The following is a 13953-nucleotide window of genomic DNA, read 5'->3' on the forward strand; positions in this document are numbered from 1 at the left end:
ATTTATATATGGTAGTTTTACTCTTGCTGTACCATTTTTTTTTAAATAGTTCTTTTCTGCTGCCGTCTTGACACTCAATTTTTTTTTAACTTTTCCGTCTATATAGTTGTGCAAGGATTAATTTTTTGCGGGGCATCCTGTAGTTTTTTTATTGGTGCCATTTTGGAGTTCGTGTGACTTTAATGCTTATTGTATTTTTTTCCTTTGAGATGGTTTGACTTAAAATGGGCAATTCTGGTGTTTATTTACATGGGGAAAGTACTTTTTTTATTTTACTTTTTTTTTATTCTTTCCAGTAATTATATAATATAAAAATATTATAATATATATATTAGTCCTCATAGGGGACTTGAACTTGCGATCATTTGCTTGCTCATTCAGTATAATGTAATACCACTGCATTATATCACAGGCACCTTCATAGGCATTTAATCATGTCAGCCCTGGGGGCCTTCAGAAGGCTTCAAGCTGCCATGGTAAACGAACAGCCCCCCCCCCCCATGACCACATCACAGGGGTGGGAGCGTTCGGAAACCCCCGAATGATTGAGATATTTAGATGCCACTGTCAGACTTGCCAGTGGCATTTAGAGGGTTAAGAATCACGATGAGCATTAAACAGCCACGATCAGCGCCATCACAGAAAGCCGGCACCCACCTTCTATGGAGCGGGATTGGCTCGTGATCCCGCTCCATATAAAACCCGCACACCCAGGATGTAACTGTACATCCTGTGGGGTTAAGAGATTTTAACAGGCATTGTCCAAAGTAAGAAAAACAAGACCGCTTTCTTCCAGAAAGAGCTCCACCCCTGCCCATTGTTTGCGTCTGGTATTGCAGTTCAATGGCACTAAAGTGAAGTGGTCACGTTCTTCTAATACTGAACAACCCAAGACTCCCTAGAGATCAGCGAGATCTGTGGGGGAACCTAGCTGTGGACATTTAATGCCCCGACATCACCAACACAAGAAAAATGAGTGATTGTTCTCAGCAAGAGAAACCAAGTAATCTTGTAGATATGATACCTTTTAATGGCTAACAAAAATACATGATGTTATAGCGAGCTTCCGAATCTATGCAGCGTTCTGCTTAAATAGAGCTGGAGAGCCATGCATAGTTATACACACATACTTATGACAAGGCACAGACATGAATGTGATTAATTTGCACTTAAAAAAATACCAGGACAGAAATACAAACATCGTGTGTGTGTGTGTGGGGGGGGGGGGGGGGGGGGGGGGGGAAGGTGTCACTAGGCCAGCATTGTGAACTGCGCTATAGATTGCTCATACTTCCTCACGCATAAATCCTCGTGAAGAATTTAGCGCTCTATTAAAGGGTCAAAAGTTGTCATGAAATTTATATTCCCAAATTCTTCTATGGCTTTGCGACTTGAAATTGCCTTTTAGTATCATAGCTTTCATGTGCTCAATGTCGTGTCTATGACTAGAAAAATGCTCCGCCACAGGTAATTCTGTCTTTCTTTCTTTAATCGTGTGGCGATGAGATCTCATCCTCGCTTTAAGTTTTTGTCCTGTTTCTCCAACATAAAAGGCCCCCAACAAGACATTTACTGCACAAGATCAGGTATATAACATCAGACGAGGAACATGTGAATGTCCCCGGGATCTTATAGTCCTGCTGTGTGTTGCGGATCCGTATCCTGTCCGCAGTCAGTATATGTCAGCAGGTCTTACAGCTCCTTACTTTACAGAGATAAGTTCCTTTTTGTGTGTCAGAGGGTAATGCACTCTTGATTATAAAGTTCTTCAAGTTTGGAGGTTGCCTGTAACACAGAAGGGGAGGGTCTGGGAATATCATTGTCAGATGGTCATCCTTGTGTAGGGTATGGTGGAGTTTCTTTGCGGTTTTCCTTAGTACCTCTAGTTGCAGATTGTAGGTCACTTCTAGAGGCACACGATTGTTTCTCCTGGTATTGGAGTAGTTGATTTTTGGGTATCCTGGTGGCTCTGGGGATTTGGTCATCAATTGAGGTGGGATGGTAGCCAGATTCAAAAATGTCCTTTTAAGATGGTATAGATGTTCCTGTCTGTTGGGTTGGAGGAGATCTGGTTGTACCTGATGGACTTTTTGATGTGCTTAGTATGGTAATTGTCCTATCTAAGGTATGTGGGATGATCAATCGATTTTCGGTATAGGGATGTCTGTATTGAGTTGTTTGAAATTTGTATGGCGGTGTCCAAAGAGTTGATTTCTGTATACGAGTAGCTTAAGGTCAGGTTAATGGTGGGGTGAAATGCATTGAATCTCTCATGGAATTTTATTACTTCATGTTCGGTGTTGGTCCAGATGATTATGATGTCATCAATGTAACAGAAGTAGGCCAATGGTTTGCTGTAGCAGGAGGCCAGAAAGTCACTCCAGTTTAGTCATGAAAAGGTTGGCATATTGTGGTGCCACTTTACTGCCCATGGCGGTTCCAGTGAGTTGCAGGAATATCTTTGCCAAAGGAGAAATAACTGTGTGTGAGGATGGATCTTGTGAGTTGTAACATGGATTTAGAGACAACCCCATTGGCCTCAAGGTGTATCTGGCAGACAGTCAGTCCATCTTCATGTGAGATGTAAGGATTCCTCTTCCATGGTAGCCAGAATATGGTTGATAGTTTGCTCAGTAGGTCCATGGTGTCTTGCAAGTAGCTGGTTGTACTCTTCACCATTAGTTTTAGGACACCTTCTACTCAACCTGAGATTCCTTCAGTGAGGGTTCCCTGGGTTGCCAGCTTTGTGTAGTTTTGGAAGGATGTAGAATGTTCCAACCCTGGGGTTCTCCGATATAAAGTCCAAAATGGAGCATTATGTAGTGTATTAAAATCAATGCTCTCGTAAGACATGGGCATCCCAAATGTGGGTTGTCCCTCTTAACGCAGCGTACTCCAAGGGTGCCTTGTACACCGCACAGATCGTGCCACAAGCAGATCTCTGCTGACTGCAAGGTGGTGCTTGTCATTGTTTAGTCCGTGTGCTGCCCAGCATTTGGCAGAGATCCGCTCATATCTTCGATGGCAATCCATAATGTGTGTAGGCTGCGCTGTACGGTATATGGAAATTGGTTTTATAAACCAGACAACCCTTTTAATCAAACACAAAAGTGTGGAGAGCTGAGGCGCCCTGGGACTAGATAAGAGGTTAAATCAACCCTTTAGTTTCAGGAAAAAATTCTGTCCAAGGTCTGGAGGGTGGAGTGGGTACATCACCTGTAGTTTGTGTGAAACTGGGACCCTGGACCAGCGGAACTGAATGACAGTCAAGATAGTTGTCACCACTTTTAGACAACGTAATGGTCCATAGTGCATTAGTAGTGTTAGGACTACCAATGCAATACATTGCTGAATGGCAGGTCTGGCCAATCACAAGTTAGTGCATATAGAAAATGGCAGCGGCCATCTTGGCCACGCGAAAATAGCATCATGAGCCAGCAGAACCAAATGATGGCCAACAAAATCAACTACAGGCAATATATGCCCTCCACCCTCTGGTTCTGGGAGAGAATTTTGCCCCAAATCTGGAGGGTCACTTTAACACTCAAACTACAATACTGCACTCTAACTGGGGCCAAAAACTTTAGCGACTAAAACTCAACATGTTAAAAGTACCATTCATGACCCAGTCTATATCTGATGATGTCCGTGTAAAGAAAGTGCCTGTAACTATCACGATGCAAGAAAGATCACACAACACTGCAAGTCTTCCGGCTCCTCGAATCACAAGAAGTAATTTTGCTTACCTTTTCATGGATCTCTTGTGTAGACTGGGCATCACAAAACGCCACAGTCGCCAAGTCTTTTAAGATTGGCATCTCCACTGTGCAGTCCCTTCCATCCAACAGAGCTATAAGCGGGCGAGGGTGCATCGGACCATTGACTGTCTGGGGCCTCATACCTAGAACACAATAGAGACAAAAGCAGGAAGCTCAGATGACGGAGATACACAAGATGGACGATGAGATAAAATCGCTCCCCGACAGAAAGTGATAAGAGGCAGGTGAATAAAAACGGAATGTGATCTGAAATATTATACTGTTTAATCTACATCTCATCGTCTCGTTTCCCGATTGTAGATGGAGAAAATAGAGCTGTTGTGACAACCGTTCAGCATTTCCAGTAGTATCTCTATGAAACTGTATCTGGATTCTACTAGTATAGCACCATCATGTCCTACAGGGCTGTACAAGGAATCTATCCAACCACATCAGTCAGTTTCCAGTAGGGTTAAAAAGGTCATTGTCCCATCTCAAACCCACAAATACCGTACGTGCTCCACAGCCAATCTCAGAGAAAGAATTGGCCAACAGTACGTTCTTGAACACGGGAGTACATGGTGGAAAACCCCAAAATATTAATGCAGATATTGCCCACAGTAATGCTGCAAGGCAAAAGACCACTGAGCTTCTTATTCTGCCCCAATATAAGGTCACAGACTTTATTCCAGGTAGGGTCTACTGGGGCGTGTCTATAGCACTATGCAAACATTTTAAAACAGGCGGCGGAAAACAAAATGCTTCAAAATAAGAAGGCTCTTAAAAACAGCAGTGTTCATAGTTTTGTCAATTGATCGAATGAGATTTATAAAAAGAAAACAAAAAAAAAAAAAAAATCACATCAATATTTGGTGTGACCACCCTTTGCCTTCAAAAACTGTGTGCAAGTGTACCTAGAAAAACTGATGGAGAGCTGAGTGCCTTCAAAATGCCAAGATGTCTGGAACAACCTTCCTGCTAAGCACAGATCTGCTGTGGATGTCAGCTTGCTCAAATCTTTGTCTCTTCATGTAATCCTAGACAGACTCGATGATTAAGAAATCAAGGCTCTGTGGAAGCCATATTATCACTTCCAGGACTCCTTGTTCTTCTGTACACTGAAGATAGTTAAATGACATTGACTGTATGTTTGGGGTCGTTGTCCTGCTAAAGAATAAATTTAGAGCTAATCAGACCTGATGGTATTACATGATGGATAAGTATCTGCCTGTATTTCTCGGTATCGAGGACACCTTTAATCCTGACCAAATCCCCAACTGCATTTGCTGAAATGCAGCCTCAAACTTGCAGGGAACCTCCACCATGCTTCACTGCTGCCTGCAGTCACTCATCATTGTACAGCTCTCACCCATGCTTCACTGCTGCCTGCAGACACATTGTACAGCTCTCACCCATGCTTCACTGCTGCCTGCAGACACTCATCATTGTACAGCTCTCTCCCATGCTTCACTGCTGCCTGCAGACACATTGTACAGCTCTCCAACATGCTTCACTGCTGCCTACAGACACTCATTATTGTACAGCTCTCCAACATGCTTTACTGCTGCCTACAGACACTCATTCTACCACTCAACACCATGCTTCACTGCTGCCTACAGACACTCATTGTACCGCTCTTCACCATGCTTCACTGCTGCCTAGAGACAGACACTCATTGTACCACTCTCCAGCGTTCAGCAAACAAACTGCCTTTCGTTACAGACAATTATTTTGATTCATCAGTCCAGAGCACCTGTTGCCATTTTTCTGCACCCCAGTTTTTAGGCTTTTGTGCCTAGTGGATTCACTTGGCCTTGTTTCTACATTGAAGATATGCGTTTTTGGCAGCAATTCTTCCATGAAGACCATTTCTACCCAGACTTCTCCGAACAGTAGATGGGTGTACTTGGATGCCAAAGGTTTCTGACAGTTCTTAGCTGATCGCACTCCTGGACATCTTGCATTTTCAAAAGGGAAGTAAACAAAGTGTCATTCATCTGCTTCACTAAGCTTCCTTGGCCGACCACTACGTCTAGTCCTCAACATTGTCCATTTCTTTGCGATTCTTCAAAAGAGCTTGACCACCACATCTTGATACCCCAGTATTCTGTGAAAGCTTTGCCTGGAAGAGACCTTGCTGATGCAGTATAACTACCTTGTGTGTTACTGTGCTCAGTTTTGCCATGGTATATAATCTGTTACATGAAATGGTCTTCCACAACCTCACCTTTGCAGCAGGGTTTGGCTGTACCTTGCCCAGTTTGAAGCCTCCTACACAGCTGTTTGTTTCAGTTATGACCATTTCAATATACATATGAAAATGATCATTTTCACTTGTTTGGTATAATTGGTTAATCATACACCCGACATAATTCTATAAAATCCCTGACTTTGTGCAAGTATACCTAAAAGAATTGATGCTGCTTTGAGGGCAAAAAGTGTGGTCACACAACATATTAATTTGTTTTAGATTTCCCTTTTCTTCATTCACTTTGCATTTTGTTATTTGACAAAAATAAACTAACACTTCTATTTTTGAAAGCGTTATTTGCAGCATTTTTTCCACTCCTGCTTAAAACTTTTGCGGAGTACCGTATGTGGTTGCTCACAGTTTCCACCTGCAATAAACCATGTGAGGGGTTACAGCAGCAGGACTAAAGGCAACTGTATGTACAACCCCAAGTCCAAATAAAATTGGTACGATGTAAAATGTAAAGAAAGAAAAAAATGCAATGATTTGGAAATCTCACAGAACACATCAGAAGGTTCGTAAGACATTTCATAAAGAAAAAAATAACTCCTCTAGAAATTGATGGCAGCAACACATCTCACAAAAGTTGTGACAGGAATAATGTTAGAGAGGCAGAGTCTCTTAGAAGAAAAGATGGCCAGAGGTTCACCAATCTGTAAAAAAACTGAGTCTAAAAAATGTGGAACAATTTCAGAAAAATGTTACTCTTTCCCACAAGCATATATCAACCGCTGTTTGCACGGACAGACAATATACGCTATGCTGGGAGAGATAAAACTGGTGAACGGGCGCACAAATCAAACGTTTGTGTGCCTGTTCAGACGGCATGGGTCCTAGAGCATATATGCCGAGACTACCATGCCGTCACCCCTTTCCCCTCCCTCCCCCTCGCAGGCTCACCTATGCTCTCCTCCCAGTTTGTTCTTTGCAATGGGAGGGGCCAAGTGCCATCCCACCTTCTCCCATTGATGGCTATGGACAAGGGGTGGGGAGATGGGGGGGGGGGTGAAATTGGCTCTGCCCCAGTCTCGCCTCTTGTCCACAGCCAGCAATGGGAGGAGTCAGGACGACGCTTAGCTCCAAATGTCCTGCCCCCTCCCATTGCAAAGAACAAGCGGGGAGGAGAACAAAGGTGAGCCTGCACAGGGAGGAAGGAAAGTAGAGCGAGGGAGTTTAGCAGCCACACTGCTAAACTCCCTCCCACCTCCGGCTGCTGTCATGGGCTCCCATAGGAGCTCATGCAGCAGTCTACGTATTCCGGCCCAAAAGATAGTTCCAGGACTAATCTTTTGGGCCCGAAGTAAAAACGCCCGGGGCTATATTGGCCTGGCTGGGCGCTTTTACGTTTCAGGAATACGGCCATGTGATCTGATGCATTGGATTCCAATGCATCACATCACAGCGGATATTGGCCGACCGTGAAAAGGGCCGGCCGATATACACTCGAGGCCTCAATGTAAAATTTTGAAGACTTTGAATATCCCACCATCTACTGTACATAAGATGAATTTCTCCAGATTCTCTTAATTTTTTGATGTGTACAAAAGGGACAAGACCAATGGTCAATATTGAGATGCTCAAGATCTACGGGCCCTCAGACGTCACTGCATAAAAACCACACCTGATTCTGCAATGCAAATCACCGCATGGGCTCAGGAATACTTCCAGAAATAATTGTCTGTGAACAGAGTTTGCTGAGGAATTCTCAAATGTGAGTTAAAGCTGTATCATACAAAGAAGAAGCCATATAGCAACACAATCCAGAAATACCGGCGTCTTTTCTGGGCCAAAGCTAATTTAGAATGGACTGAGGCAAAAATGGAAACTAGTCGGTGATCAAATAAATCAAAATTTAAAATTCGTTTTAGGAACCACGGACGTTGTGTTCTGCAGATTCAAGAGGAGCTGGACCTACCTGATTGTTATCAGTGCACAGTTCAAGAGCCTGCATCTCTGATAGTATGGGGTTGTAATAGTGCCTTTGGCATGGGCACTTACACATCTTAAGAGGCACTATCAATGCGGAGCACTATATAGAGGTTTTAGAACACCAGATAACGTCTCTTTCATGGAAGGTCTTGCATATTTCAGCAAGACAATGCTAAACCACATGCTGCATCCATCACGACAATATGGCCTCCCAGAAGAGGAGTCCAGGGGCTGAACCGGCCGCCTGCAGTCCAGAGCGTTCACCAATAGAAAACATTTGGAGCATTATGGGAAAAAAAAAATCCAGCAAAGACGACCCAGAACTGTTGAGCCACAACAATCCAACATCAGACAAGAATGGGGCAACATTTTTCTCCCAAAACTCCAGCAATTGGTCTCCGCACTCCCCACTTTATAGGTAAATAGAAAAGGGGATGCTACACTATGGTAGACACGGCCCCGGCCCAACTTTTTCGAGGTGTGTTGTTGCCATCAAATTTTTTAAGTGACAATTTAATAAAATGGAAAAAGGTTTCCCTTCCAACTTCTGACATGTGTTCTTATGTTCCATTTTTTCTTTACAACCCCAACTGCAAACAAGTTGGGACGCTGTAAAATGGAATTACTAAAAACTAATATGGTGGTTTAAGTAGGAGACAGAACTATTAGTGCCCCCTATTGAGCAAACTTTCTATATCAGATCTTGTGTGTTTCTATGGTATCTGCATCCTGTCAAATGAGACCACAGTCTACAGTAATACTGCAAAATAGCAGCTAATATCCCCAATTATCACATTTCCAATCACACCCTTTACTACTCTACCACTGACTATAATTAGAGAATTAACACCCTCCTGTGCCACAGAGGTTCGCGGTACAATATGCCAATACAATTTAGGCATTAATAGCCAGCGGTTCACATTACTAAACCCTTCCTCCTGTAAACACGCAGCGGTAGGACGGAGCTGTAGCCGTGTAAGCATTAGCCGCCATCCCTCCCTCCAGAGTCCACAGGCCCCGGCAGATAAATATGGAGGTTACTGTGGAGATGCTCATCCTGGGAGTTCAGCGACTCCGTCTGGTTGCTGAGTAACGCAATTCTATTTCGCTCGGATAAACTGTTTCTCATAACCTTCTCTGTGAGCGGTTGGGTTGTGGAAGGAGATTAAAGGAAAAACAAAGCATGAAAATCCAAGACCACAAATTAGTAAAGATGGCTACAGAGTAATCCTGATTGATCACCACAGAGCCGCTGATGACTGTAGAGAAAAAAAATGCCACAGAGTGATAATGTGTAGCGAGATACCAGCCGGACATGGCAATGTATTGGTGGAAGCAGTATGCACTAAAGTTGTAGACGTCTAAAATCACACAATGGGCGCTCTGCAGGTACGACACACCTGTATGACTGCTGGAGAGGTCTGTGTAACTCAAATTGAGTAAAAGTCGCATTACATGACCATAGTAGTCACCCAATATGTAACATAGAAAGAAAAGGATAACTGAACCACTAATGTTGGTTTCTAATAGGGAGACCATTCCTAGCCGCAGTCTAAAAATTAACGGCCCCCTTGTTCAGGCTTCATGTATTCTGCAAAGTGGAAACTCTGTACAAACAATGCTTCCCGTTGTGGCGGACCCATCATATCCCCGCATCACACAATCTTTTGCTTTGGCTGGAAACTGTGCAAAAACTTCAATTTTCCAGCAGCGCCACCACAGGCAAAATTTTAACACTTCCTGCGGACAACTTTGTATGCAGTTAATGAGCCTTGGATTTCATGACAAGTTTGACAGGAGCTTTTAACTAATTTCACAATCCCATACTTTGTACTTGAATGGCCATTGCGGGATTGTGTCTCCCCGTGCACAAAAGAGCCGCAGTCTTGATACTCCCACATAGAAAACGCATGTACAGGTTTTGGGGCTTATTGGGAAAATGGAAACCCCGATCTTTTGGCTTTACTTGACACCAATGGTTAGAAATATACCAAGTGTACACAGATCAGAAGTAGGATGTGTCGATGACTCAATGAGTGTTACCTGCAGCCCCAAGTCCAGCATGACTGCTGCCATAGTACAGAAACTGCCCCCCAAAAAGTGCAAGGATGCCAAGTCTAACGCCCCCAATATGGCAGATCTCACTAGATCAGATCATTGTAACACAGCATATGCCAACAAGAGTGCTGGAGTAGCCAAGGGCCAGAAGACCATCTGCAGCAGCCACAGCAGAGACCAGACCTAGAGACTACCATCTGAAATACAGTCTGAAAATAAAAGGGTTGTCCAGGACTGAATTATTAACGTCAAGATAGGTTATCAATAGTTGATCAGCATTTGTCCACCGTCCAGGACACTTGCTGATCAGTGCATGTGCATACCAGCCCAGCAAAAAGCGGATTTCTGCAGGAAGCAGACAGCTCCGTTCCCACTGCAATGGTCAGGCTTGGTATTGCAAGTCACATTTCATTTTAGTTCAATGGGAGTTTTGCAATACCAATCCTGGCCACTGCATTAAGCACAGAGCTCTCTGCTTCCTGCAGAAATCAGCTCAGTGCTTGAGCACAACAACCCAGCAAACAGCTGATCGGCAAGGATTGACCACCACTGATCTACTATTGATGTCCTATCCCAAGGATAGACCGTCAATAGTTTACAACCAGACAACTCCTTTAAACTAGAGAGGTGTAACCACCATCACCAAATCATAGCTTTCATTTTCTAAACTGCATTCTAGTTCAATGGAATGTGACAGGTTGCTATGGAAACACCCATCCACACCGCCATTACTCCATTTATAGGCGCTGTGTTCTAACCAGCGCCTTCACCTGGATCATAACCACAGCTACAAAATTATTTACACCATATAGATTATAAAACTGCAGTGAAAAATAGAATTACCGCAATTGTAAAAAAAAAAAAAAAAGTTCCATTCCAAAGAATTTGACATTTAATTTGAGGTCAAGGGATTCCTCTAAATGATATTCAGATGGGAATGCTTGTAGGTAAACTGTGTTGGGCATCATACTATTTTTTTTCTTAAAGCCCCCCTGCACACATACTGTACCCCCAAAAATATTAAATATGGCACATTTTCAGCATTTCTTCATAAAAACATGATCACCCAGATCAAAACTATAAAAGCCTACAGGAGAGAGAACGTCTGTACAAAAATCACATATAGGGAACTTTTCCCCTTCAGTTCAGAACAAGCATGATGAACTCTGATAGCTTTCACGGATTTCTTGTTCGAGCCCCAAATGGTTAACAAAAGGCCCATTCACACAGGCGTTTCTCCTGTCCGGGTCTTTAAGAGAGACTGGACACAAGACAGCACATGGGCTCATTTAAAGTAAACTGGGCGAATAACGGGCTTTAACGAAGCGACGGTCCACATAAAAAGTCTGCAGCATGTCCTATTTTGAGCAAAACTGCCCATAAAAAGTCTATCAGAGCATAAGGAAAAAAAAAGAAGAGCTGTGAACATGGATGTTACATGCATGTGCGTTGATCTTTTTTTAATGCAGTGCACACATAGGATACAAAATTTAAAAAAAAGTGACAGTTGGGCCTTTTTTTTGCGTGTAAAACAGACAAGTTGAGAAACGCATACAACATATATACACACGCAGTGAAATCTGTTTATCTCTCACAGACCGACTTTGCATATACTCATGTGAATGAGCCCTTACGTTGTTGCCCACACTGCCGGTTGAGAGGTCACGGATGCCGTGCACCTTTCACATCAACTTCTACACCTACTTGGAGATAGCAAAAACCACAATGGGATGGCCTTTGCCATGTGTGAGCATACACTTATAGGGCAAAAGAGGAGGAAAACAAGCAAAAAGCAGATTTGTGTATCTGAAAATCCATTCCATACATCTAAATGGGGAGGTTTCTGCTAAAGGTGCAGGAATTTCTCCCAAATCAGATGAATGGGCCAGTCACAGAAAGTGCTGCAACAAAACTACCTCGAGTGAATATAGGCTTTAAACCCAATATATCCCGAATCTAAAAAGGAAGTTTACTCTAGACTTTACATTCGGGGTACATTTTGCAGTACGAGTAAAGCAAAATTTGTAACTAAACAAAATTAGAATTACTTGGCTCTGGAGATGCCATGGTGGAGACAATGATGGGTGGTCCGGTCCGTCTGGTTAATTTCTGGTAAGGTGAGTGGAGAGAGGTCTGACTGGCTATATTAGCTGATGGCAAGCTCATAGAGGTCTCCAGATGGCTCCCCTGTTTGCGTAGTAGTTGTGGGCTGCAGTGTGGGCTGTGCACCGGTGAGGAGGGTGGGAGGCGCTCTCTCTTCATCAGCTCCATGGGCACGGTGTAGCTTGTAGGGTAAGCCGTCTTTGGCCCAGTGCTGACGTTAGTATGTACAACAGTCATAGGGATGCCGGACTGGGCAGAGTAGGCAGAAGCGGGTCGAGGTTGCACAGTGTAGGCTGCAGTTTGCATGAGCTGTGGATTTTGCATAACCATTCCACAAGTTGGGTAGCTGGCAGTTTCCAACAAGTGCTGGGATGGGGCACTAGATGGCCGGCGGTTGAGTTCAGCCATTCGTGGTGAAACTGGCTGCAAAGACATGGAATGTGTTGGGTTAGGCGCCCCATCCATCATAGGGCTGTTAAGAGGCTGTGCATTGAAGTCGTTGCGCATAAGATCCCCGCGATGACTGAAGCTGTTGGAGCGAGTCCGGGATCTCAGAGAGTTGGTTTTTTGTTGATCTTGTCTTAGCATCTGCAGATCTGTCCTGTAGCTCTTGATAAGTCCTGAAAGCAATCGCGCCTGGCCAAGATTAGCAGCCACCGATTTAATGTCATGTTCTTCCATGACAGCCAGTGAACTGGGCGTGTCGAATCCTTGCTGTATTAATGCGCTAATAGTACTTTCAGAGAGGCCTTCGTTTCGCAGGGCTGTAAGGAACTCCATATCTAAAGTCCTCTTCAATTCGGATCCGGAGAGTGACATAGGAATCTGAGCATGTGCCGGAGCCATGGAGTTCTCGTAGCTATCATAAGCCATCTTTGCACCGACGTTCTCCCTTTGCGGGCCATGATAACCACGGTTTGCCGAAAGAGATGGAGTCCCCAGTGTGCCATCCATAGCAGCAGATTCTCCGGGCTCCACCACAAGGCAAGTAGGAGCAGTCTGTCTCCCTGTCGAGGGATCAATGGATCTTTCCATCATCTCATTATACAGCTGTCTACCGGGGAAGGTAGACCCCTCGGATCCATACCTGGGGTTGGGTGGTTCTACGTTGTATCGAGCAGGCGAAGAATCACGACTCCTTGAACGCTGTCCCTCAGTGATGACCCTCCCTGCAGGATCTCTATACATGCGACCTAATTCTTGTGGGTGATAGGAACGTGCAGGAGTTTGATCCCAGGCTGTCCGGCTTGCGGGGGGTCCGTAAGTGTGTCCTGCACGATTTAGCATTGGGTCTCTATAATAACGAGGATCCTCCAGGGATCTGCTCAGCAAAGGCGGCTCATTATAATAATCATGAGTGTGCACAGATCCACGCCCAGACATTGCCACCTGTCTCTCGTAGGGATAGACGAAGTCTGGAACGGAGTTATTCCTCGCTGGCCTGCGATCTTGACGCACTAAGTGACCTTGCTGACCTCGGATATATGCGTCCGGGTAGGAACAGACGTCCGCCTTTATCTCCGAGCTGCCTGGCACGATAATATCGCGGGATCTGCCGCTTGGCAGCTTGCAAAAAGCTTCCTCTCCGTTGTAGGTCAGAGAATTGTTTATGCCGGCTGCTCTGTGATATCCTGATGAGACGTCTCCCTCCCAGCTGCCTTCATACCAACCTGCAGCATCCCAGCTACGAGAACGGCTGATGTTTGTGTGCTTGCTTGGAACCGGCATTGGAAAAAAAAAAAAACACAACCAACCTCTCGGCTTAGATACTGAGCTAGAGGAGGAGGCAAAGAATCGTCTCAGTTAAAAATCTTCTGTTACACGTATCAAAAAAAAAAAGGAAAAAAAAAACAC

General features: G+C 44.3%; 1 protein-coding gene across 5 annotated transcripts in view; it reads right to left on the bottom strand.

Moving 5' to 3' along the window:
• The window catches only part of CTBP2 (C-terminal binding protein 2), a 98258-nt gene that overhangs the window by 26285 nt on the left and 58020 nt on the right, over nt 1-13953 (bottom strand). For 4 of the 5 annotated variants that reach the window (XM_066601179.1, XM_066601177.1, XM_066601178.1 and 1 more), the window contains one exon: nt 3747-3901. In XM_066601179.1, coding sequence (XP_066457276.1) covers nt 3747-3901 — 155 coding nt within the window. Of the gene's footprint in view, nt 1-3746; nt 3902-12044; nt 13570-13635; nt 13828-13953 lie in introns of those variants that run through there. The other variant, XM_066601176.1, reaches the window with a different exon arrangement.

Source organism: Eleutherodactylus coqui, chromosome 4 (genome assembly GCF_035609145.1).
Source record: "Eleutherodactylus coqui strain aEleCoq1 chromosome 4, aEleCoq1.hap1, whole genome shotgun sequence".
Lineage (NCBI taxonomy): Eukaryota > Metazoa > Chordata > Amphibia > Anura > Eleutherodactylidae > Eleutherodactylus > Eleutherodactylus coqui.